The sequence below is a fragment of the Aquarana catesbeiana genome, linkage group LG01 (assembly GCF_042186555.1).
Source record: "Aquarana catesbeiana isolate 2022-GZ linkage group LG01, ASM4218655v1, whole genome shotgun sequence".
NCBI classification, from domain to species: Eukaryota; Metazoa; Chordata; class Amphibia; order Anura; family Ranidae; genus Aquarana; species Aquarana catesbeiana.
The window spans coordinates 241,564,060-241,589,168 of record NC_133324.1 but is presented as its reverse complement, the minus strand read 5'-3'; the positions used below and the strand labels follow the sequence as shown (position 1 = coordinate 241,589,168).

The 25,109-nt window shown below is 43.1% G+C and overlaps 1 protein-coding gene across 5 annotated transcripts in view; it reads left to right on the top strand.

The window, feature by feature from the left end:
• KDM2B (lysine demethylase 2B) overlaps positions 1-25,109 on the top strand; it is a 209,119-nt gene that overhangs the window by 141,877 nt on the left and 42,133 nt on the right. For 4 of the 5 annotated variants that reach the window (XM_073626678.1, XM_073626645.1, XM_073626661.1 and 1 more), the window contains 4 exons: positions 11,287-11,511; positions 15,968-16,111; positions 21,009-21,097; positions 22,754-23,018. In XM_073626678.1, the coding sequence (XP_073482779.1) occupies positions 11,287-11,511; positions 15,968-16,111; positions 21,009-21,097; positions 22,754-23,018 (723 nt within the window). The remainder of the gene's footprint in view (positions 1-11,286; positions 11,512-15,967; positions 16,112-21,008; positions 21,098-22,753; positions 23,019-25,109) is intronic. The other variant, XM_073626654.1, reaches the window with a different exon arrangement.

The window sequence follows — 25,109 nt, the reverse complement described above, 5'->3', positions numbered from 1 at the left end:
AGCTGGAGTGCCTTAGAGAAGAGGCTGCAGGGGATCCTTTGCACAGATGGAGGGAGTCTGCCAGAGCAAGCAGATAGGTAAGTATTACACCTTATTACTGTAAAAGAGCATTTAACCCTTGTAGCGAGGGGTGGTTCTAGTGCTAAGGTGTTCGTTTATTTTGTGTGTCCAGTGTTGGACTTAAACAAGAGCTATCATTTGTTTTGTTTTCTCATGGTTTGTCATAAACTGCTAGGTGCTTCCTAAGCCTAGTTATGAGGTTGGACTAGGCATACTAACCCCCCCCCCCCCCAATCCCCCATGTTAGCCCCACAATATAGCTAGGAGGGAGACCACTGCTTGTCTTGGGTCAGAGATCCCATGACAAGCGGCAGCAAGAGCAATGCAGAGGAATGGGAGGCTGACATGGCCCCTCCTTTTTTATCCAGGCAAAGTGCTAGGCACTGAGAAAAGCGGCTGTTATGAAGCAGCCGCCTTCTTCCTAACTATGTTGTCGGATGGCTGTAGGCAGAGAGGGGCGCTCAATCTGACCTCATAGCTAGGACTAACTATATAAACTACTACATGCACTTTGTCCCATGGGGGACAGAAAAGAATTAGTTATAGATCTTCTTTAAGCTCTGCATCTCTAATCAATCTCCCTAGCTACTAACATGCCTTTTTTTATGGCAGAGATTACTAAGGCTAGAGCTGTCTGACTTATTAGCCATCAGCCTGGCTTTATGGTCTCTGTACTGTGGGAGCGGCAAAATGGCGGCACCCAACAGGGAAATAACTGGGACTCTGGGGAGAGATGGGCATAAAGTTTTTCATCACGGGTTATGTCTTGGTAAGCTGTTTTATAAGATGACTATTTCATTATTGGCATCAGTTTCTACCAAAATTGGCAAAAGAGAGGGTTACATTTTGGTTAAAGAGGAACTTTCAAAATTCCAACAAAAGTCACTTTTAGGAATTTTTACAAATGGCAATATGTTAAGTGGAAATAAGAGGTTCACAGTGACCTACCCTCCACCTGGGGGAAGTAAAGAATAAAAATTCATTTTATTGTGTACTTAATACAAATGCTCAGAAGCTTCCTGCATGTTATACGGGTGGCTAAAATGAATGTAAAGGCTGATGGCTTCACCTGCCCTTAGTAAAAATGGCCATCAGAATCAGAGCAGTAGGGAAGAAATATGGTATGCAAAGCAATAAAAGGCATCAATTTCAAAAAAGATCAGTTCCCATTCAATATAATGCATTTTAATTCTTTGCTTCCCCATGGTGGAGGGTGGGTCACTGTCAACCTCTACTTCCCACTGGTGTGCAGGTCGCTTTCCTGAGCTGCTTCAACTCCTTTTGCGTTTCAACCTGAATCAGCCGTGCCGATTATGTACACAATGCTAGACAAGAAATCGCTTTCGATTTTTAACTTTATGGGACGAAATAAAAATGGGCAAACGGGCAGGTTTTTTTAATGCAGAAGAGACCTGCTTTGTCTCCTCTGCATTAAAGTTACTTACCTGCCTGCCCTTGTACAGTGATCTGCAGAGACGCAGCTCATTGTACAATCTTGCGAAAGACAAAGCTGGTGAGAATCTCTGATTCTTGTCAGCTGAGAAACTTTACCCATCCACACATTGTACAGTTCCACTGCAACCATTCAGGCCTCTTTCATACAGGTGTACCGAACCATACACCTGTGTGAAGAGCCATCTTTAGCTCTCCAGGATGCACAGGTATTATATGCCTGTTGAAATCAATGACAGGCAACTGCCAGCACAGACCTCCATGCGCATCCTGGAGTGTATACCTGTGCGGGTCTGATGTACGGATGAGAATGCAGTCTGAGGCCTTTATATAAGTGGTTAAAATTTAGTGACTCTGGCGCTGTACATGGGCAGTTTGTGTCCAGATACAAACTGGCTTCAGCTAATCCAGCATGTATACAGCCAGAGCCCAGAGTGCTGTTTTGTACAGATGTGGCATAGCTGAAGGTCTGTGTCGCTGAATTCCAAGTGTTTTGTAGCTCAGTCGCTGAGCTATGGACTTTGCAGCATTTAGAGCTACAGAAGCTTCAGTAGCCACTTATGTTATCCAATGCAGCAGCTGATGACCATGACCAGCTCCATGTTAGCCTTCACCTGTGGAATAGGACTTTGGGGTCCTAGGTCTTGGCCTCAAATTTGGGGACCTTTACACCCCAACAATGTATAGATGCCCGAGTGCTTACACTGGAGATGCAGGGAATGATTCCTCCATTCTGAGCCAGAGAGAGTACATGAGTATAATAGAGATGATGCCTTGAAGTGAACATTCCTTGTACCATTTTTAGAGGGAGGTGTCCTAATGAACAGCCATTTAGGAGTTAAACTTTAAAGGTGGATTTCAGGGCCAAAGAAAATCTTTACCCTTACAATGGGTCCCCCTCCTCACTGCAAGGATGAATTGCTTGTTTAGCCTAGGGTATGATGGATAGATGATATATACTTACCATATTCACACCCGCTGGCTTCCTTCTCTTCATGCAACCATTCCCCGATATCTCCTCTTTTCACTGCAAGACTTTCTGCATCTATGACATCATCTTCTACAATGCAGGACCAGCAGTAATGCATTGTACAGTACGACACCGAGGGCTTGACCCCCAACCCAAGAACACCAGACAGTGGAGGAAAGCTGCCTAGGGACCGAGGAGTAAGGCAAGCATATTACCTTCTTCATAATTCCCTAAGCAAAATGAGTGTTCAACCCTTGGAGCAGAGCCCCACTCCACTGCAAGGGTTAGGGCCTTTCAGCTTTAACCACTTCAATACCCGCCTATAGTAAAATGACGTCCTCTACTTTGCGGGGTGATATCTGAATGATGCTTGCAGCTAGATGCATCATTCAGATACCATTCTTTTCAGCCACCGATTCTGTGCACGATAAGAATGATCATAGCGGCAGTGCCGCCGCTTGATCGTTCTTATAGGCGACGGGAGGGGACGCCCCCCCCCCCCCTCCCGCCGCCATCCGGTGCTTCTCCGGGCTCTCCCGTGCCATCGGGGACCCGGAGAATGAATCGGCCGGCCCCGGATGTTGACGATAGAGATGACTGGTGAACAGATGGTCACCAGTCATCTCTATGACCGTGGGAGGCCCGGGCGCGTCGTTATGATGTCACGCCCGGGTACCCGGAAATAACCGAATCTGTGATCGCGGCTGTCAGCATGAGATCGGTGAATTTTTTTTTTCCGATCTCATGCTTTCCAGCCTAGAGGAGAGATGTGGGATCTTATTGACCCCACATCTCTCCATATAGAGGACCTGCCACATAGATTCCTATTACAAGGGATGTTTACATTCCTTGTAATAGGAATAAAAGTAATCAAAAAAAAAAAAACAATTAAAGTGTAAAAATAATAAAAATGAAGTAAAAAAAAATTAAAATAATAAAAAAAAAAAAATGAAAACGCCCCTATCCCCGTTAGCTCACGCTCAGAAGCGAACGCACACGTAAGTCCCGCCCACATTTGTAAACGCCGCTCAAACCACACATGTGAGGTATCGCCGCGTGCGTTAGGGCGTGTGCAACAATTCTAGCACTAGACCTCCTCTGTAACTCTAAACTGGTAACCTGTAAAAAATTTTAAAGCGTCACCTATGGAGATTTTTAAGTAATGAAGTTTGGCGCCATTCCATGATTGTGCGCAATTTTAAAGCGTGACATGTTAGGTATCTATTTACTCGGCGTAACATCGTCTTTCACATTATACAAAAAAATTGGGCTGACTTTACTGTTTTGTTATTTTTTAATTCATGAAACTGTTTTTTTTCCAAATAAAAGGCGTTTGAAAAATTATTGCGCAAATACCGTGTGAGATAAAAAGTTGCAATGACCGCCATTTTATTCCCTAGGTTTTCTGCTAAAAAAAACATATATAATGTTTGGGGGTTCTGAGTAATTTTCTAGCAAAAAAATGATGATTTTTACATGAAGTAGAGAAGTGCCAGAATAGGCCCGGTATTGAAGCGGTTAATTATACATCACTGGTGATCATGTTGTGGGTGGTGGAGAAATCTAGTTGTATGTTTAAAAATAATGGAGGCTGATTTACACAAAAAGTTGATAATCTTCACTGAAAAAAAATTGCGTGAACTTTCCCTCGAAAGCTAAACGCTTTTGAGGAATATATTTAAATGACAGATTTTGTGCCCAAAGGATATAAATCCACTTTGTGTGCACCAAATGACTTTGCAACCCCAGTTATTACCTTATGAAAGTAGCAGTGGCATCTTTACTGTGCTGTATCTTGCCTGTGCAGAGAGCAGAACTGTAGGAGGTGCCCAAAAGTCTCCATCCACCGCAGACTGCCTGCAGAAAACTACAGGAGGGGTGGAGACCAGACCAAGGAGAGAGAGCAGCAATGATCGGTCTTTATGGGGTCCCGGGGGGTTTTTAGTTTTAGAACAGTTTCCTTGGTTTGGTATAAGAATACATCTGGGCAGAGAATGGGAAGTTCAATTCTGGATGCTGCCCGACCATACAGGTGAGTGACAGGTGATGGTGGCACAGCTTGATGATCCTCTGACTTTACACTGGGGTGACAGGCAGGGTCACATTGGATGATCTCAAATCCTTCCTGACCATTGGTGTGCGCAGCCGTTTGCATTAGGGTGTGCACCTCAGAGTACAAACACACATTTGTATCAGTAGAGTAGTGAACAGCATCGGTAGTGCAGAGATTGGTGTCAGTAGGGCAGTGTCAGTCATTTTTTTTTATCTTCATAATGTTTTTAGGAGCCCCATTTGGGGGCTTTGTGAAATCAAGGATCTAAACAGACCCTTGATGTCTCACTTTTGAGACAGAAAAAGGGACTGGAGAAAGATTCCCCAGTCCCTTTCTCTGCAGCCTCAGTGGCACTGGACAGTAAACCAATGGGAAGTGCTCTGTGCTGAGCATCTTCCTGTTCATTCACAAACTGAAGCATAGTAAAAATAGTTTACTAAGCTTCAGTTAAGAATGAACACAGGAGTGATCTGTACTCACATTCAGAAAAGGAAGGGGCCAGTAAAATTAAATATTTACTGGCTTCTTCTCCCGCTCTTCATCTTGAAACATCCCCTGCAGCAGCCGGTGGGAGAGGAGAGAAGAGGAGGGAAGCTGGCAGCACTGCATGGGGGGGGGGACGCTAGGAAGCAGGGGAAATCGGCACTGCACAGGGTGTGCCCAGGCACACCCTAATTACCCCGTGCAATGCCGATGTCCTTGAACATACACTGGGGTGACAAGCAGGGTCTGGCAGTGAGTGGCACGCTGCTGCCTGATCATATGATGGACAGGGTTGGGCAGTGAGTGTCACACTGGATGAGCCTTCCTGACCATAGACTGGGGTGACAGGCGGGATCCCTGGATCCTCCCTGACTACAGACTGGGGTGACATACGGGATCACTCTGTATGACCTCGGATCTTCCCTGACTATAGAGTGGGGTGACCCCGGATCCCTCCTGAGCACCCTCTGGGGTGACCCCGGATCCCTCCTGAGCACCCTCTGGGGTGACCCCGGATCCCTCCTGAGCACCCTCTGGGGTGACCCCGGATCCCTCCTGAGCACCCTCTGGGGTGACCCTGGATCCTCCCAGACCATAGACTGGAGTGACCCCGGATCTCTCCTAATCATACCCTGGGGTGACCCCGGATCCCTCCTAACCCTACTCTGGAGTGACCCCGGATCCCTCCTAACCCTACTCTGGAGTGACCCCGGATCCCTCCTAACCCTACTCTGGAGTGACCCCGGATCCCTCCTAACCCTACTCTGGAGTGACCCCGGATCCCTCCTAACCCTACTCTGGAGTGACCCCGGATCCCTCCTAACCCTACTCTGGAGTGACCCCGGATCCCTCCTAACCCTACTCTGGAGTGACCCCGGATCCCTCCTAACCCTACTCTGGAGTGACCCCGGATCCCTCCTAACCCTACTCTGGGGTGACCCCGGATCCCTCCTAACCCTACTCTGGGGTGACCCCGGATCCCTCCTAACCCTACTCTGGGGTGACCCCGGATCCCTCCTAACCCTACTCTGGAGTGACCCCGGATCCCTCCTAATCATACCCTGGGGTGACCCCGGATCCCTCCTAATAATAGCGATGTCCCCGGTAGATCTGGCAGTCGGTATCCACGCTGGTACCTGGCCTTCCCCTCTCCTGGCAGCTCATATGCCCGGCCCCGTCGTGTGATTGGTGACCAGCAGGTGGCAAACCCTTTCCTGGGCCGTCCTCATGAATAATGATGATGGTAGCACCCCTCCTCCCCTTTGTGTCTTCACCCTCCTCCTCCTCCTCCCTCTCCCACTAGCCGTGCAGGCTGAGTCTGCAGTGTCCCCCGATCGATGTCACTGTGGGCCCGGATGAACAGACATGGCCCTGTCCCTGAGCAATGATGATGAGGAGTACGACTCGGATCAGGATCAGGTCGGTGTCCGGGGAGGGAGGGAACGTCCCGATCGCTGTGCAGGAAACGGGTTTGTAGTGGAAATTGGCGTGGAGGTGGGGGAGGGACCGAGCGATCAGCGATCTCCTCCATCGGGCTACTAATCCCTACATAGAATAGGGATCATCTTCCTCCCGGGTGATCAGTCCTCTGTACCTCTATCATATATGGAGGGGGAGGGGGGGGTGAACGTTGTGTGAGCCCCAGGTAAGCGCTCACTGTCACATCCGATCTATGGCTGCTGTCATGGAGCTCATCATACCTTTACATATTGATGGGTGACATCAGAACATCCCCATCTCTTCCCCCTACACAGCACACTTCAGGTGCAATAATCACTAATACTGTGCATAGTAACCAATCAGCTCCTATCTTCAGCTGCTTCAGTTAAGCTTCAAACATGAAAGCTAGAAGCTGATTGGCTGCCATGCACAGAAGCTCCAGTCTTTGTAAATCTCTCCCATTGACTCATACTGGGAAGTTCAGAGCCTCATATGGACATTGTACACTGGGGTTATTGCCTACCCAATTTTTTCCCAATTTCCCCTCTTATTTATTAATCACATGGACTAAGCACTCATTAATAGAAGGCAGAAAAAGAAAACTTGAAACTGCTGTAAATCCCAAGCTAAAGAAAAAGTTCACCCTGTAAATCTACATTCATCCAGGATCTAAGTCCGATCCCATGCTGAGCTGTCAGCTGCTGTGAGTTGGGTGCAGAGGACACAGCCGACAACGGAAGCCCCATAGTAACTCTATGGGTGACGTCACACCCTATTCATTTTACAGCCGTTGTCGGCTGTGTCCTCTGTAGAGCTTCCGCTGCTGGAAACCGGATTGGAACAGCTTCAAAAAAGGTATGTATACTGATTTCTTCTTTACAGGGCTAGATAGGTTAGTCTTAGATCGTGGATATCTGTGGATTTAGAGATTTTAGTGTTAGGATGGACTTCCACTTTAAGCTTTTGCCACCCACCTAGCACACATGAGGCTGGGTTTTGGTGCCCACATGCTGTACATATGTGTCTATGGATGGCCAAGGTTTCTGTGCTAAGAGTGCACTCCCGTAGACTGTTCTCAGTGTCTCGGTATGATCATAAGCTGGCGGGACAGGTCCCCTGTAATGTGATAGCCAATCACTGTGTTCACAAGATCAGGACACCCACTCCTTGGGCCTACAGACCCACTTAACGGAATTCAGGACGGGAAGGGGTTAAAGTACTGTAGATCACAAATCATGGGCATTTTTTAAAAAACAAAATACTTTTACTTCCAGTCTACATGCATGCACACATCATTTTTTTCTAGGTGGTTTCCGGACGATGACAGTGGTGGAGCATGCCTGTGTAATGGGAATTACTACAGCCATTTGTAGTCTACATTGTGAGAGCATGTGACAGGGTGACAACACCAGAGAACAATTGGTAGACAGGGACTGAGCTTTGTTGCTGTATAACAGGTTGTGCCTGCACAAGGATCTTCATCACAGGATCACCACTTATTATTTTAATGAAAGATACAGATGTAAAAATACTGACAATGTATATTTGAAATCACTTTAACATTTTATAGCTTTTATTGATTGTTTACATATACTTTTAGTGTTTTATAAGCATCATCCTTCAAGTAGACTTTACAAAGAGTGGTGAAGGCATAATACTGCCGCGACTCTTCTAGTCTGAGAAAACCGATCAGATTCTGCTCTTAAAGCAGAGCTCCGCCGAAATTTTTTTTTTTTAAAAGTCAGCAGCTACAAATACTGCAGCTGCTGACTTTTAAAACATGGACACTTACCTGTCCAGGGCGCCCGCAATGTCGGCACCCAAGGCCGAACCGTCTATCGGTCCTCGGGTGCTGCCGCCTCCATCTTTGGTAAGGGAATCAGGAAGTGAAGGCTTGCGGCTTCACTTCCCGGTTCCCTACTGCGCATGCGCGAGTCGCGCAGCACAATATGGATGGTCCCTACTGTCTCTAGGACCCGTGTGTTTCCCAGCAGACAGCGGGGGGGGGGGGGGAGACAGGAAGTGGCGTAAATAACCGCAGATTCTGCGGCTATCTATGCCGGAAGTGGGTACAGATACCTGTAATATACAGGTACCTGCACCCCCTTCCCCCCCGAAAGGTGCCAACTGTGACACCAGAGGGGGGGAGGAATCCGATGAATAGAAGTTCCACTTTTGGGTGGAACTCCATTTTAATGAAAAGGGGACAAGTCCTTTTGTTGATTAGGAGCAGTCTGATGCAGCAGACAGTTCACATCCCATACATATAGTCTAATCTGGCAAGGATCTGTGGCAGTTTCAATATTGTGAACCCTCACCAGTTGCTTTTTAACTGTTTGTTACAGCAAAGCAGGCCTGTACCTAGGGGGATCTGGGGGACTGTGCCCCCCCCCCAGGTCTCCGAGAGTGCATCTACTAATTCATAAGACTTCACTGGGACAATTGATGTAAGGAGGGCTCTGATGTGGACATAAAAGGGGCACTCTTATGGGGCCATAAAGGGGGCACTTTGATGGGGACATAAAGGGGGCGCTTTGATGGGTACATAAAGGGGGCGCTTTGATGGGGACATAAAGGGGGCGCTTTGATGGGGACATAAAGGGGGCGCTTTGATGGGTACATAAAGGGGGCGCTTTGATGGGGACATAAAAGGGGCGCTTTGATGGGGGCACTGTGGGGACATAAAGGGGCCCTCTGATGGGGACAGTTGATGTAAGGGGGCTCTCTGAGGGGGGCAAATTGATTTAATAGGGCACTCTGATGAAACTCCTGATGTAAGGATGGACCCTGATAGGGACACCTGATACAAAGGGGCACAGGTTATGTTTAATCATCCTAATCTAATGACAGCCTAATGCATACTAGTGTTTCTCATTCACTTCTGCACTGCCTCTGCACTCCCTGTGACTGGTGGTACAGAAGCATGCCTAATGAACAGGGAATACTGGTTCCCTCCATCTCTGTCACACTATTGACATTATGCCCCTGACTTGAGTAGATCCGGCGCTGCAGCAAAGAGGTGAGATTTGCAGGAACTGAATGCTATGGTGTCTGTATTAGATCTGATTGACTTTTGATATCAGTTTGTTTTCTTTTTTGCTCAAGATTTAGTAAATCATCTTCAGTATCTCCAGCTGGATGATAGTAATGGAAGATGAATTTTGTTCACCCATACAGAATGTGTGTTGTCATTACAATTGATTGCTGAATGGTTACACCTTCTAGGAATGGCCTCCTAACATTCATTTGGTGCCAATTTCTCAATGAAACCTTCTGCTGAATCTCCTTGATTTCCAGTTGTGTCCATTGCTTAGTGTCATGTCTTTTGATATGTACTTTTCACGGGTCTTAATATCTTCAGATCGTTTCCCTGGTAAATAATTGTGAAATCAGAGAACAGGATAGGAAGGAATAAGTAAAATCAACCAGGAACAAGTGATATCATTCAGAAACATGTATTTATTTATAAAACACATACATGCCAAACTGAATACTTACGCTTTTGTCAAACTAAAGAAATCTATTCAGCCAAGCTGGTCGGACACAACTTGACATGTAAGAGAACACTGACAGCTGTGTAGTTGGAGAGTATTCATCATATGATTTTAAGAAAAAGTGAAGCTGGACATAAACTAGGTGTACTGGAAGGAACGGATAGAACCTTACATGGCGTAAAACTCAGGAGCTGCTGCTTCTATAAAAAAAAGCTCCCCACATTTGTCCTGTTGAAGGTTTTATCACCCCTGGCTGTTGGCAATAGCATTTAAAAAATTTCCACAGCAATTTATTGGGATGACTAATATATATTTTTGTACAGTACATTTTTTAAAGCTGTAGATATTTAATACAGTAGTAAGGGATAACTGTGCTTTGGACAGGCCATTGGCCATTGGAACTGATGGTAGAAGCCTTTGCATAGACTGAGGATTCTACTGCACATGCACTCCCAAGCTCAAAGTCCTTTCTCATGGGCAGAGAAAAGAGGCAACTGATCCCTGTTTGTACCACCTACTGTCAAGTTAACCCGCCCAGTGAATATCTCTGTATACATTGCTGCAGTCGCTTTGTAGTGTGATCAATTGTATACAGCATGTTGCGGTTGGTAGGTGGTGCCCCCTTATTCAAGTCAATGGCACCACACAGTGCAGCTCCCAGTGCTACAGACTGAAGATCTACAAGGAATGAAGGCAAGTAATTGTAGGATTTCGTGGGGTAGGACAGGTATTTAAAAGATAACTGTAAGTATACTACTGTGCAAAAGTACTGTATCCTTCAACAAGGATTTATATATAATGGACCTTTAAGAGGACCTCCTCAAGGAGGGTGGTATAAATTTGAACAGAGGGCTTATGGGAGCTAAGTTGTTGAATTTTTTTTTTTTTTTTTTTTTATTCAATCATGACTATGGCCTTTCCTGTTGAAAGACAATTATTCTGTTTGTGGATTCAGAGTAAATAGGATAAGTCTTGAAAAAGGACCATGTTTCTGTAGGGCAGAGGTTTGTTTTGGTGTCTGTCAATGTATGCAGGAGGTTCTGTGGATTCTCGCTTATCTACCGGCCATCATCTCAGATTCCTGCATAATTGTAAGTGAATTGTGCAGAATGAGCTGGATACATTGTGTGGTTTTCCTAGTTATTACCAATGGTTGTTTGTGTTGTTCAGTGTACTTGTAAAAGTATGCAAGAGTGAATTTTATGAACTCCCTTTTTTTTTTTTCTTCTTCTCTCAAAGCTTTATCCTGCTATAGAGGAAGCCGTAGAATTGGGTATCTTGTAAACTCTCATCTTCTAAAATAACTGGAATTTTTTTTTTTTTTTCTTGTACAGAACCGGGCAGTAGGAAGACCAAAAGGGAAACTTGCCACCTCTCCTGCAGTTAAATTATCTACTAACAGGACCAACGCTGGTGCCCGTCGAAGACGGACGCGGTGTCGCAAGTGTGAAGCATGTTTACGTACAGAGTGTGGAGAATGCCACTTCTGCAAAGACATGAAGAAGTTTGGTGGCCCAGGGAGGATGAAACAGTCATGTATAATGCGGCAGTGCATAGCTGTAGGTATCAGTCTGCTGTGTATGGATGCTAACTTTTTATCCTTGTTCTTAAATTAATATATTTGATGTTTGTTCTGTAGATTATATTTGTAATTCACTATTTAAAATCTCAATATTTTTTTGTGACTTTGTTTTAATTGCTCTTAAATGAATCCTGTACTGTTGGACGTATGGGATGCATGGGATGCATTTACGTTCTAAAAAAAAAAAAAAAAAAGTTCTACATCTCTGGCTGCTGTTAAAGAGGCTTCATTAGTATCTGACATTAAAAAATATTGTCTGGATATCATTCTATTCTACAGGACTAGTCCATTGGTTACCAGATCACAAATCCAAAGCTGAATCTTAGGGCAGCCTTGCGCCAAGTAATCGCCAAGTGAAGAGCAATTGGGAAATTATATGTTGTGTATTTCTGTAATAAATGGGCTAGTCCTGTATAATAGAATGACATTCACTGACTGTTTTTCATATGACAGCTCAGAATATGAAGCTGCTAAATACCCAGTCAGTGCCTGCAATAAGCTGTTTAAAGTAACAGTGCATGGAGGGAATTGTATGCATTTGCTTTTTTTTTTTTTTTGAATCATTGAACTGTAATAAGCATAATAAGTACTCTGTTTTTCATGATTTGCAATATTGTTTTAGGCCAGTGTCCCAGAAAGTATTACAGCCAAGCAAATAGTATTTTCTGACGATGGTCAGCAAGAGGACTTCATATTCCTTCTATTACAGGTTTCCTTAAAACTGCACTCCATTCAACTTATAAAAATATTTTATAATATATATTTGGGTGCCCCCTCTCTTATACTAATACGTGTTTTGTTTATGGAGGTAAACTAAAAATGAATACTTCACTTATTCCTTGCTTCCTCTCTGCTAGTGTTAACAACTGATCACACAAATCTGCCTCTGTTCTCCAGTTGTGTGGCCATTGCCTTGTCAATATAATCACATACAATGCAGGGCCATTGGTCCTGCATTGTATGTTAGGACTTCAAGGGCCCACTCACATTCCAGGGTGGGAGCGGAGAAGGGCACTGGCTGCTAGGGGAGCAAAAAATAATGTATTTCTCTCTCTTATGTCCCTCAAGCCCCAAATGAGCAATTGGTTAACAGGCGTGATGGTAAAAACGACTGCCAAGTGTCATTTTATAAGCTAACCTAAAAGCTTAAAAATGGTGCAAATGGTAATATAACTGTCAGTCCTACTCATTTTAAAGCCCATTTGCAGGAATCGAGGAAAAAAAAAAAACTTTGGGCCCCCCATGCACATGCACTGTTAGCATCTAGGGGATGAAAAATGAAATGTAATACTTGCCTTGCTCATCGCTCCAGTGCCATCATTCACTCTGGGTGGTCCTTGATGCTGTCATTGTGTAACCCATGGCAGAGCATTTTAGAGAAGAGGCTTTAGGGGGCCAGAAGCACAGATGAAGCTGCCACTCATGCTAAGAATACAGTAAGTATTACACCTAATTTCTTACCCCCAGGGTTAATAAGCATTTTAACCTTGCGGTGTCCAGGAGTGGGGCTTTAACAATCCATCGACTATCGCCCTTCACAAATCTTCTCTGTGTTCTTGTTGACAATTGTATGTTAGCAACTGGTTAGCTTCTCCGTCTGTCTCCCATACTTTACTGTGCAAATGAAGGAATTTTATTGCATGGTACTGGCAACAAGTTTAGTTTTTCCTACTGACCATTTGATAAATATGGCACATTGCCCAGTTTTGTTTCTAGAACCTCTTTGTTGCTATTGAGATTTACTGCAAAAAAATAAACAGGGCAGGCTGCAACTACAGGAGCTTTTTTGTGTTCCTTTCCATTTTCAAGAGACATACTTATAGAGGAGGGATGTCATATTAAGTATTCTGTGTATTGATGGGCCACAGAAAATGGCGGTTACAGACGTACTGTCAATATCTGACAGTACATGGGTAACTTTCAAAGTCTGTAGTGCTTGCCTTTCAACCAGCAATGGGATGTCTGTGCGCTCCCTCACTGGTGCCAATATTGTTGCCTGGTCTTCTTTTGGGTGTAGCATCTTTGGCCTCCCTAATTGGCTGGCCTGGAACAATGAAACTCCTGTGCATGTGCCCAAGAGTTAATTCATCATGGCACAAAGGCATTCTGGAGACTACGCTGAACTGCACATGCGTAGCTCCGTGTACAATTAAAAGACGTCTGCAAACAGGAAGGTAAGAAGGCTTTGTTGCAGAAGTGTGTAGTAATAGTATACTCTTCTGCAATATAAAGCTTTCTTTCTAGCAATTTTTATTTATTTATTCCAAAAAAAAAAAAAAATATATATATATATATATATAATTTGTATGGTACATTCTTCCTTTTTTATTTTAAAGAGACAGAATTTGAATATTCAGCTTTACTAACTGTGCAGGTTTACTCACCAAAGAATAATATTTGCCCCATTTTAAGCTTCTGTTAGTCTTTCAAGCTTCAGTTATCAAAATGTTCACCTATACCCAGACTATGAACTTTAAAATGTTTTTATATGCTGTAGACGTGCTTAAGGGCCGGTTCAGTTTTGAATCGCACAGGAATGTGGACTGCGTTCCTGCACGATTCAGTACAGGACTTTTTTCAGCCCATTTATTTGAATAGGCTGAATATGCATTGCACTGGATCACACCAAAGTAGTGCATGTACTACTTTTAAATAATGCACTGCACCGGTTATATTGACACCCACAGCAGATCATTCCAGTATGAACGAGCCCTTAGAAAAACCCTTACTGACCTCTCTAGCAGCTTGTACTGTGAAATATTTAATCCTCAAAGTTCACACCGGAGACTCTGAAGGTGGAGCTGTTTCGAGTACTTGCTGTTTATGTACATTGGAAGGCTGGGAAGATACCAAGTCCCTGCTGCCAGAGAAAATAAAGGGCCTTCAGTGAACTTTGAGGGATCGTTCACACATGCATGTTGTGGTAACGCAAGTTAACACACTGAGGGAGATTTACTAAAACTAGTGCACACAGAATTTGGTGCAGCTGTGCATAGCAACCAATCATCTTCAAGCTTGTTCAATTAAGCTTTGACAATAAAACCTATAAGCTGATTGGTTACTATGCACAGCTGCACCAGTGTCTGTGTGCTCTAGGTTTAGTAAATCTCCGCCTATGTTCGCTCTGGTGCCATTCTTTTTGAAAGGCACCCCAATGCATCTCCACAACACATGTGCACTGCAACCACAGTGTGTGCAGCCTGTGCTATTTTTTTGTGTGTGTGTGAAGATGCAGCCAATTCATTTTGAAAAGGTTCTTACTACTGTGTGCGCAAATGCACAAAAACACAGTTCTAAGGCCCCTTTCACGCTTTTTATGAAGCCGTGGATGTCAGCAGACATGTGTCCACTGACACCCGCTGGACATGTGTCCACTGACACCCGCCGGCATCCGATCCAGCCCCCAAAAACATCCGTTCCCCATCTATCCGGCGGATTGGATGACAGTTGTATGGAAACAGAAAGGCAGTCCATAGAGAAGAGCGGACTATGCAGAGCAGACACGGACCTGTCATCCGCCTGCTCAGCGGAGAGATCCCCTGCTGAGCAGGTGGATCCGCTGGATGGCGTCCGCCCAGTGTAAATGGGCCCTAAAAAGGAATTTCCCCACAGTGGCTGTAGCTACAGAGGTTAGCGAGGACTTGTTTGCTGGTTAAGAATAGGTTAATACTTCAATGTCTGTCTGGGCATAGATGTAAGTTGAGAATATGGGAGGAGTGTGTTATCAGGAATGAAGTTTGGCAGTTTACAGGGCAGGAAATCTGCTTGGCCCTAGATATTTCTTTCTTTTTTTTTTTTTTTAAGACTGAATCTTCAAATTCAGGTATTCAGTACAAAGATGGAAAAAACTTTTTTACAAGATTTATGGAGAAAATGCTCAGAAACATGAGTCTTTTGGTGAAAAAGGAGAAGTCCCTTTTTTACAAATAGATATTTTTGACTACACCCATCCTGAATAGTAGTAGTAGGCGAGTACTTCTCCCCTGATATATTAGCGACCACGACACTTCATTTTTGGATAATGAGTCTTTTGATCTTTGCTATATTCAAAGCTATTGGATGAAAATTTTAAGGCAGTTCATTTTCTTTAGCAATTCCTGAGATGTCTGCCAGTGCTCATTGTTTAAACTTTATGGTCTGTGTACAGAAGGGTGTTTTTATCCCTGTATGGATTCAGTATTGAGGGAGCAGAGTAGCAGATGCTGCAGGCTGTGCATACAGGCCCACACAAATGTGGACTTCAGACAAGCCATACCAAAGGTCTTCAGGTTGGAAGCATCTTGCTTGCAGCTCTGCTTCAGTTATTAGTCCAAACCACAATGGAAAAAATCTTAAGTGCATAGACATTTAACATGTCTACATTTAAAATGAATCGTATATAATTGTATAGATGTCATTGTGATTTCTTCTTTTGCTTTTTTTGTCCTTTTTAGCCTGTTTTGCCTCATACAGCTGTCTGTTTAGTATGTGGAGAAGCAGGAAAGGAGGACTGTGTGGAAGGCCAGGAAGCAAAATTTAATGTCATGTTGATGGAATGCTCCATCTGCAATGAAATAATCCATCCAGGATGCCTTAAGGTAGGCAAAATAAGTAGGCTTTGCACATTTATTAAGAATATTTGGACCCAGTGTCTAGGGGCTTGGCACTAATGCTTTATTTGCTGGGGTCGAAAGCTTAATTATCCTTTGTTTCAGTGGGTTTGTAGTGCTTTGCATTCCATAAATATACCTGAGCTGGCATGCTGATGTAATATGCACAATTTAGATGGAATCCAGTTAATTAACAAAAATGACTGTGCTGTATAAATGTATAGTAAAATACAGCTTGAGTAATTAACTGATTACCACTGGTCTGCTTCCAAAAATAAATCTTCCTATTAAATTCAAAGCTACAGTACAATAGTTAGTTCAATGCAGTTCTATTTCTGTAGGTTTGTTAAATCCTACCACCTGTATTGCTGTTATGCATCTTTGCAGAGTTTTGGCTAGTTGGTTTGTTAAAAATAAAAATCTGTATACAGCAGATCAATGAGAATCTATACAAGGTTATGCCCTGTACATACGACCGGTTTTGCTGTCGGAATAAACTCTAAAGGTTTTTCCGACGGAATTCCGCTCAAGCTGTCTTGCATACACACGGCCACACCAAATTCCGACCGTCCAGAACGCGGTGACGTACAACACGTAAGACGGGACTAGAAAACGGAAGTTCAATAGCCAGTAGCCAATAGCTTCCGTCTTGTACTTACTTCACAGCATGTGTCATTTTTGGTGCGTCGGAACAGCATACAGACGAGCGTTTTTTCCGATAGTAATTTGTTCCGTCCGAAAAATATAGAACATGATCTCTATCTAAGTCCGTCTGAATTTTTGACGGAAAAAGTCCCATGGGGCATACGCACGGTCGGAATATACGATGAAACTCTCCCATCGGACTCTTTCTGTCGGAAATTCCGCTCGTGTGTACGCGGCATTAGGGTCATGTCAGTTTCTCAAGTAGGAGTTGGTTGATTCCTTGGTTTACTAAGCCTGGAGAGTGCAAAAATCTGGTGCATGGTAGCCAATCAGCTTGTTCAGTTAAGCTTTGACAATAAAACCTGGGAGCTGATTGGTTTCTATGCAGAGCTGAACTAGATTTTGCATGCTCCAATTTTAGTAAATCAACCCCCTTGTGTCCTTTAGAGATATAACAACATATCTATGGTACTAGAATCTGTCAGTGTCATTGTTCATCCCTGTGCACACAATGGAGCAGACACTGGGTGATTCATGAATGTCTTACTGATGTATGTAGTGAATTGATTGACAGTCATCTTGTGTATGCTATTGTCCCATTATCCGTAGTGGATGGGTTATGGGCAGAAATTAAGGATTAAATGGTAAATCTCTTAGCACACGTCATCCTGTCACTTAATAAAATCTGTTACAGGAAACTGCGCCCTTATGGCCACTATCACTGCTATTGTAGAAGGACCCTCATTTATTATAATCTCTAATGGGGTAGTACAAAATTCCTAGTTGATCAACCTTTTCTTTCTGGCAGCACAATTCCTGTTTATTTGGCGGAGTTCCATTATTTAATAGTCTTTGCAGAATTTTTCAATAGCTTTTCTGTAGCTATAATTAGTTTTTATGCAAGTGCCAACATCTGCTGTGCTGCTTCAAGTTATCTGATACAAAGAGCTAAATAATGCAGTAATCATGACTTCTGCCGTATGAAAGGACCTTCGTGATGCAGAAGATGATAGTGCTGAGCTTGAGGTTTGTTTTCAGCTGTTTTATCAAGATATTGGGTATTTTTTTTTTTTTTTTTGCTCATTGTCCTACTATGAGGACAAAAAATGCAGTAAGTAAAATTTGTATATAAAAGGGTAGGAGAGAAGTATTCTCTCCTAATTCTTTTTCTTTGGATACAGTGTTTAATGCAGTCATATATGCATACCATTGTCATATGTTAGTCTGATCATTTTAAGTGCCTGTGCCATGGGATTTTGTTTGCGCCAGACTGCCTTTTTTTCCCCCACGTCAGAGGGAAACCAAAAGCAGCTTGAATTAGGTTGGTGCAGCTTAGGAAGTCAGGAAGAGGTCAAATGCACCTGTCAGCGAACTCTGAATAATCTCAGAGGCATCGCAAACGGATCTCAAATATTCCTGAAAGGAAGCTCTATTTGGCCATTAATGCAAGCCCAAAACCTGTCAACACGGGCCCTTTATTGAACATGGATGGATTGGGCGAAAGTTTCATACCCATTGATTAGATTACACTTGCCAACTGCTTTTCAGCCTAGGTTCACACTGACAGCGGGAATGAAATTCAGCTGAACTCGCACGATTTCATTCCTGCATGTCAGTCCCAACTTCGGGGGCGATTTCAGAGACATCAGTGCAGGTTTCTGCACTGATGTCTATTGAAATCGCTCCCCAAAGTCGCCAAAAGTAGTACAGAAACTACTTTTGGGTAATGGTGTGGCGCCGCAAATGCGGCGTCGTACCGATTCAGACGGTGCCATTGCCGGCAATAGCCACCAATTTGACATGTCAAATCGCATGCCAAATTTATACAATGTGAATCAGGTATCTATGGATCAAACCGGTAAAAAACCTGTCTGAATATTTTTTTACCTCAAGAAATACATGTCAACTGCATTATCTGGGTGATCTTCCAATTTTCTATAAGCATAAACACAAGTGTTCAGTTAAACTATATAGCAGCAGTCTGTGGTGCCTAAGGGAAGTCTATCATACCTGCACTCGACTGCTCCTGCAGGTCTATGGCACCTTTTATATCAGATGTGTGTTAACATAGATTTGCATCTAGCCATAAATGTAAGCAGATTCAGCATTGTTGGATAGTAAGTGAGCAGTGTTTGGTATAAAAGCTTTCCCAATTTACTATAATACAGAAGAAAATGTCTGGGGTATGCTGAAAATGTATGGCCCATTCTTTGTTTTACATTGTGAGTGATCAGATAAGCCTGTGTGCACAGATCACAGCCCATCTATGTGGCAGAAATTAAATTAAAGACAAAAAAGGTTAGATCCCTACCCAATTCTGCTTTTTGGTTGCTTTGTTTTATTTATTTTTTTACAGCATTTTCCTTTCTATTGCCCAGTGTCTTAATCATTATGTCAAACCTTTAGCATTTTAAAGTGTATGTCAGGGCAAAAAAATGCAGTGCATCTGCAATGCATGCAGATTTCCTACTGTTTCATCTCTTTATAGACCCTGCAATCTGTTAATCTGCCAGAAACGTATTCAGTGACTGTACTGTATTGTATGCAGAGTATTCCTGGACTATTTGGTGCCAGCCCTGTCCAGCTTTCTTTTGCTTAACTACTGAATCGCACCCTTTCTCATCTCCACAACATAAGTGCTAATTGATTTGCAGTCCCAAAATAAGAATTTGGGGGGCTAATTAGGCTCTTTGAGATGACATAGGACAGCTCTGAATTTATAACAATCAACTTTTTTTTTTTTTTTTTGCACTTGTCAAACCGATATAACAAAACATGTTCAATGGTATATTTAAAGCGGTTGTATACCCGCACATGTCAAAAAAAGAAAAAAAAAAAATCCTGCAAAGGCATAATGAGCTAGTTAGCACCACATACTAGCTCATTATGAAATACTTACCTTAGAACGAGGTCCCCGTATTGTAGCCTGGTCCACGATGAGGGAGCTGACATTTTGCCATCGGCGTTTCTTCCGGGTTCGCGGCTCCGGTGCTGTGAGTGGCTGGAGCCGCAATGACGTCACTTCCCGGCAACATCTGGCATTGTCTGCCGGACCTTCAACCGGGCATTCACAGCGCATGCGCTGCTGACGTCAGCTGCTGCATGCAAAGTGAATATCTCCTAAACCGTGCAGGTTTAGGTGATATTAATTTTATCTACAGATAAGCCTTATTATAGGCTTACCTGTAGGTAAAAATTAAAAATAAGTGTATACAACCACTTTAACAGACCAAAAGGAGCAAATAAAAGGTGACTACCAAATTACAGTACAAATTACAGTTCAAAACAAAAGAAAAAGATGAGATAGTGACGGAACACATTCTGTTCCGTATACAGTTCAATAACATTTAGATCCATTTAATAATATGCCTGGATAAAACACTTTAGGTCGAGACTCAGACCCAGTAGCTAAAGCCTGGTACACACTAGTAGATTTTTTTTTCGTTCAATCCAGCAGGGCTGACCAAAAAAAAAAAAAAAAACTGACAGATTGGGAGGAGCTATTGTGTTCTGACAGGGGGACGGCCCTCGGCCAGATCACTCTGCTCTGCGCTCTGAGCCATTAGCTGAGAGCGCTAATCGGGAGCCGATCAGCAGACCTTTTTCAGTCATGCCCCTTCGAAAGAAGCCAGCCGAAAGGCCGGCTTTGTTCAGACTGGCTGCAGTACACAATGGGTTCTATTGAACCGGCCAATGCTGCCTAGACATTCAGCCCATCTTTACTAGGCTTAAGTGGACAAGGTAGAGAGGCAGGGTGGCAACAACACAATGAGAAAATGCAAAGTATTCTCTGAATGGCACCCCTGCCCAGCAAGTGACCCCCTGTGTTCACTAAGCAGCAGAGCAGCCACTCATCACAGGACCCAGACGCTAGCAGCAGTCAATGTAGTGGTGCCTACTGTAGTGATTTCAATCTTTAATCAATCCAATGATGATATGATACATGCAGGACCAATGTAACTATGTCAAAATATGCATACCTAAAGTTCAGGTTAAAGGTTTACATACTACATACGTAGTACTAGTAACTGGTTTCTGACTGATCGCACACAAATTACAAACCTTAAAGTCCTAATGTGGTTCATTCACAATTACCTACTCTGACAAGCATACTGAACTATATATATATGAAGCTACTGTTGGGACTTGTGGTAGCTAAAGTAAAGGAGTATTGGCTTTGGGTGTCTGACATGTGACAAAACTGTGTTGAGAAAACATAATTAATTACCTGTTTCTACAGATAAAGGAATCTGATGGTGTGGTGAATGATGAACTTCCAAACTGCTGGGAATGTCCAAAATGCAACCATGCTGGGAAAACTGGGAAAGTGAGTATATGGTTACTGCATAAGATGCCATGTCATAAGATAGACTGGCATCTGGGAAAATTGCATAGGGGTGTACATCTGTTAACCTCATATGTGCTGTAGGGCAGATAACTGTGGTTTTGAAGTTGTATTTAGGTTCCAGGAAAATATTTGCTCATGGTAATGGTAAACCTACATGATACCTTTTTGTGAGTTCCATTTGTAGTCAACAGTAGTGGAACCTTGTGTACTTCCAAAATAGTGGCTGTCTGGATATTTTGTGGGCGTCCAACTTAAAGTGTTTGTGAACCTATATAACCAAGTCTATGCCGGACCCTCTATTAGAGCCTGGCATAGCACACTGTACATGTCTTTAAAAAAAAAGGAGCGTTGTAAATACCATTTTAGGGTGAAATTCACGCCAGCCACATGACTCATGGCCACTGTGTACCTTCGATGGATGGATACTGCAGGTGGGGCCGTGAGCTCCCCTCTGACGTCAGCCAGGGAGATCACATGGCCACTCAGCCTGTCCTGCATTAGCCCTGGAAACCGGCTGTGAGTCACATGACCGGCCTGAAGACAACGCTAAATCAGTATTTACAAAGCTATTTTTTATAAAAGGCATGTACATTGTGCTATGGCAGGCTATAATCAAGGGGCTGGCACTGAGCATTAAGAAGACAGACACAGGCATGGAACTGACAGGTAGGAAGGATGGGGTGAGGGGTGAGATGAGAGCAGAGCAGGGCTGCGGATGACGGAAGGACACAAACTGACCACAGTGGTCGGGTACAGCAGCACTGATTTTCGTGGTCAGTATAGAGAGGGCATACAGGAAGTTACAGGGAGGTTTTTTTTTACAGTTTAGAGGGGGGCAGATTACACAGCACAAGCACTGTGCTGTGTAATCTGCTTTAAGGGACCAGGATATCAATTTTTGGGGGTTAACAAACACTTTAATGCTGGTCTCCACTCTTTGGTATTTCAAATTTAAGGACCAGTCACTGGAAACCTTGAAATTACCTTTTATTTTAGTAAAAAAAAATGTAGGTGTCTTCATAAATTTAAATATTGCACAATTTAAGCCACAAGTGTGTTCTACTCATTTAACATAAAAGCCCAATACGCAAACAGTCTGCCTTCAGAGCCTTTGTCCCTGAGCAATTGCTGCCCTAGGTGTTAGTACACCTTGGTGCACCATCCAGCTGCAGCAGCTGTCAGTCCCTCATAGAGATTCACAGGCTGCCGGCGGTGGGGTTGAACAGTGCACCTGTGCCTTCTACCTGAACCTAAATGCCAAAGTCACATGCATCAGGGGTAACGCACCATGTACATGAGGCCTAAGATGTGTTGGAAAAGTCCTAGAAGATGCACATCTCTGTAATACCCTGTAAGGTGGTGTACGACAGCCTCAGCCCAGGTTCCAACCAGGCCATGCCCCCAACACGTTTCCCTCTGCTCACTGAGCTTAATCACGGCTTAGTCAAGTGTATCATAAGTCTCTGCAATGCTTAACCACTGCTCCCCATTATTTTCTAAAATTTTGCAGGGCAACCTCTAGTTTCATGTGTTAATCTATTCAAGGGCAGCGTTTTAGTTTTTGTAGTTCTTGAAATAAACACACTTAACCATAAGCATAAGATATAAAGAGTTTTATGTTTTTTTCACTTTTTGGTCTACAAGCAAAAAAGAGGTCCAGGATTTAAGTATGCTTCCAACCTGCCTGGGTCCTTGCTTAAGGAGCAGAAGATGAATCGAGATAATAAAGAGCTAACAGAACTTGTAAAGAAGAAAGAAAGAGAGGAAACCCCCAGGCAGAATTTGGAAGAACAGCCCAAAAAGAAGGTCTTGGAGGGAATTGTAAAACGAAAACCTGAGGATGGCCCCTTTAAGAGGAAACGGCCACTGGAAAAAACTTCTGACCCTGCAGTCAGGAAGAGGGTGAGCTAGAAACAGAGTGAAATTGCAAGCTGACTGATGAGGATGGTTTATCTGTTTTGAATGGTTGTTGAAAGTAAAAAGCTGCTTCATTCTGTGATGTCTGTGGTCATTCATTTCACTAGACCACTGCTGGTTAGTTTCAGCCTCGTGTATGAAAGTGACAGGCCCAGACTTGCATACACAAGGCTCCTGCAGACATGTGGATACTGTGTGCTGAGTACGCCATTCATGTTAATGTACAGTTCTTCTGTGTCAGCTTCTGGCCTCTATAAATGTTTGGTGTCACTTTATTAATGTGAGCCTGGTCCCCTTCCTACTAAACCCTGTCTACTTTACTGGCTAAAGTACACAGAAACATACCTTTATTACAGAAATGTAGACTAAATATATGACCTGCTTTTGTTGCTCCTAGTAGTGAGTAATGTTGATTCTTTCATGACCCAAGTAGTGTAAGTTTGTTGCTATGAATTATATAGTTACTGTATTTGTTCTTTAGTGTACCTCTTTAAGGGCTCATGCACACTGCAGCTCAAAAAAATGATTTTAGGCATTTGAGCTTTTATTTCAGCTTGAAGAAGCTTATGCTCTTTTGGACTCTTGTGCACGTTTTTATTGAGCTGCTTCAAGCTCCTTTGAGCTTTTTTGAGCATAAGTGTTTTTTTTTTTCACAAACCCTCCTAGATAGTATTTTCTTAACCACTGTATAAACAAAACAAAAGCTGGAACAAGCATTTTCGAGCTTCTTTGAGCTCTTTTGAGCTCTTTGGGGTACTAGCTCCTCTCAAAAAATGCAAGTTTGGTGGGTTTTTTTTCCTGCCTGTAGGAGCATATGCCTGAAAAAGCAAGAGTGTGCATAGACACATTGGCTAACATGGAGGGAGGTTTCTAGGCAGAAAAAATGAGAGCTCAAAAGCCTGTAGGAACCGCTTCTATTAGCCGCAGTGTGCATGAGATTTTATATATATATATATATATATATATATATATATATATATATATATATATAATTTATTTATATTGTGTGTGTGTATATGTATGTGTGTGTGTGTGTATATATGTGTGTATATATATATATATATATATATATATATATATATATATATATATATATATATATATTATAATCTCCACCCCCCCCCCCCCCCATTTTTTTAAATTTAATAAGATAAGTGATCACTTTACCTCTGTTCTCAGCTGCATAGGGAGCTGGGGGAGGAGAAGCCGCAGAACACTGAACTTTCTAGTGAAGGGCTGTGCAGAGGGGGATGTGAGCAGAAGTCTAACCATCTGAGGAGACCAGGATGAGTTCTCACGCTGTGCTCTCCTGCCTAGCGTGGTCAGTTTTTAATAAGAAAGCAGAGGGACAGGGACACCAGGGAGTTCACACAAAGAAAGCAATACAAAGAGAACAGGATACTTTTCAAACAAGTATATCCTACAATAGGCACATATCAGGAGTATTAAATGTTGGGCTTACGTATTCTTTAAGATTGTGATCATGGCTGTTAGTAGCATCATGGTAACATAATTGGTGATGCTAGCAAAGGGAGGTGTTAATTAGGTCCGTTTTAAGTTTAACTAGGGGTTGTAGGTGCAATGTGTAACTTTCACATGTGCAGATTGTTACAACATATTTACGAATGAAGCTTGCTGTAAATAATATATATACGTTTGTAATGGTTGAAGGTAAAAGGCAAGTCTATAAGTTGAAGGACTAATTGAAAAAAAATACACTTCACTTCCTGTGTGACTAAGATCCTGTGTCTACAGTTGTTTTGATGCAATTCTGAGAGATAATGAGATACATTTAGAGCTCTTATTGAATAATCTGAAAATCATTATATTTAATACAATAAATAAAGGAAAGAGTAATACAAGACATACACTGTTCAAATTTCGGTTGGTTGTGGGTGACCCTGTCTGCACGACTCGAAGCTTTGATTTGAAAAGCTGAGGAAGTTGGCCAGAAAGTTTCTGGTTGAACAGTGACTGCAGTCATCGTTCAGGTATAATGACATCCAGGGGAGCGAGCGTTCTTCCCTGCTGGCTAGCCTAAAGGCCCAATACATGGAATGATTACTGGCTGAACAA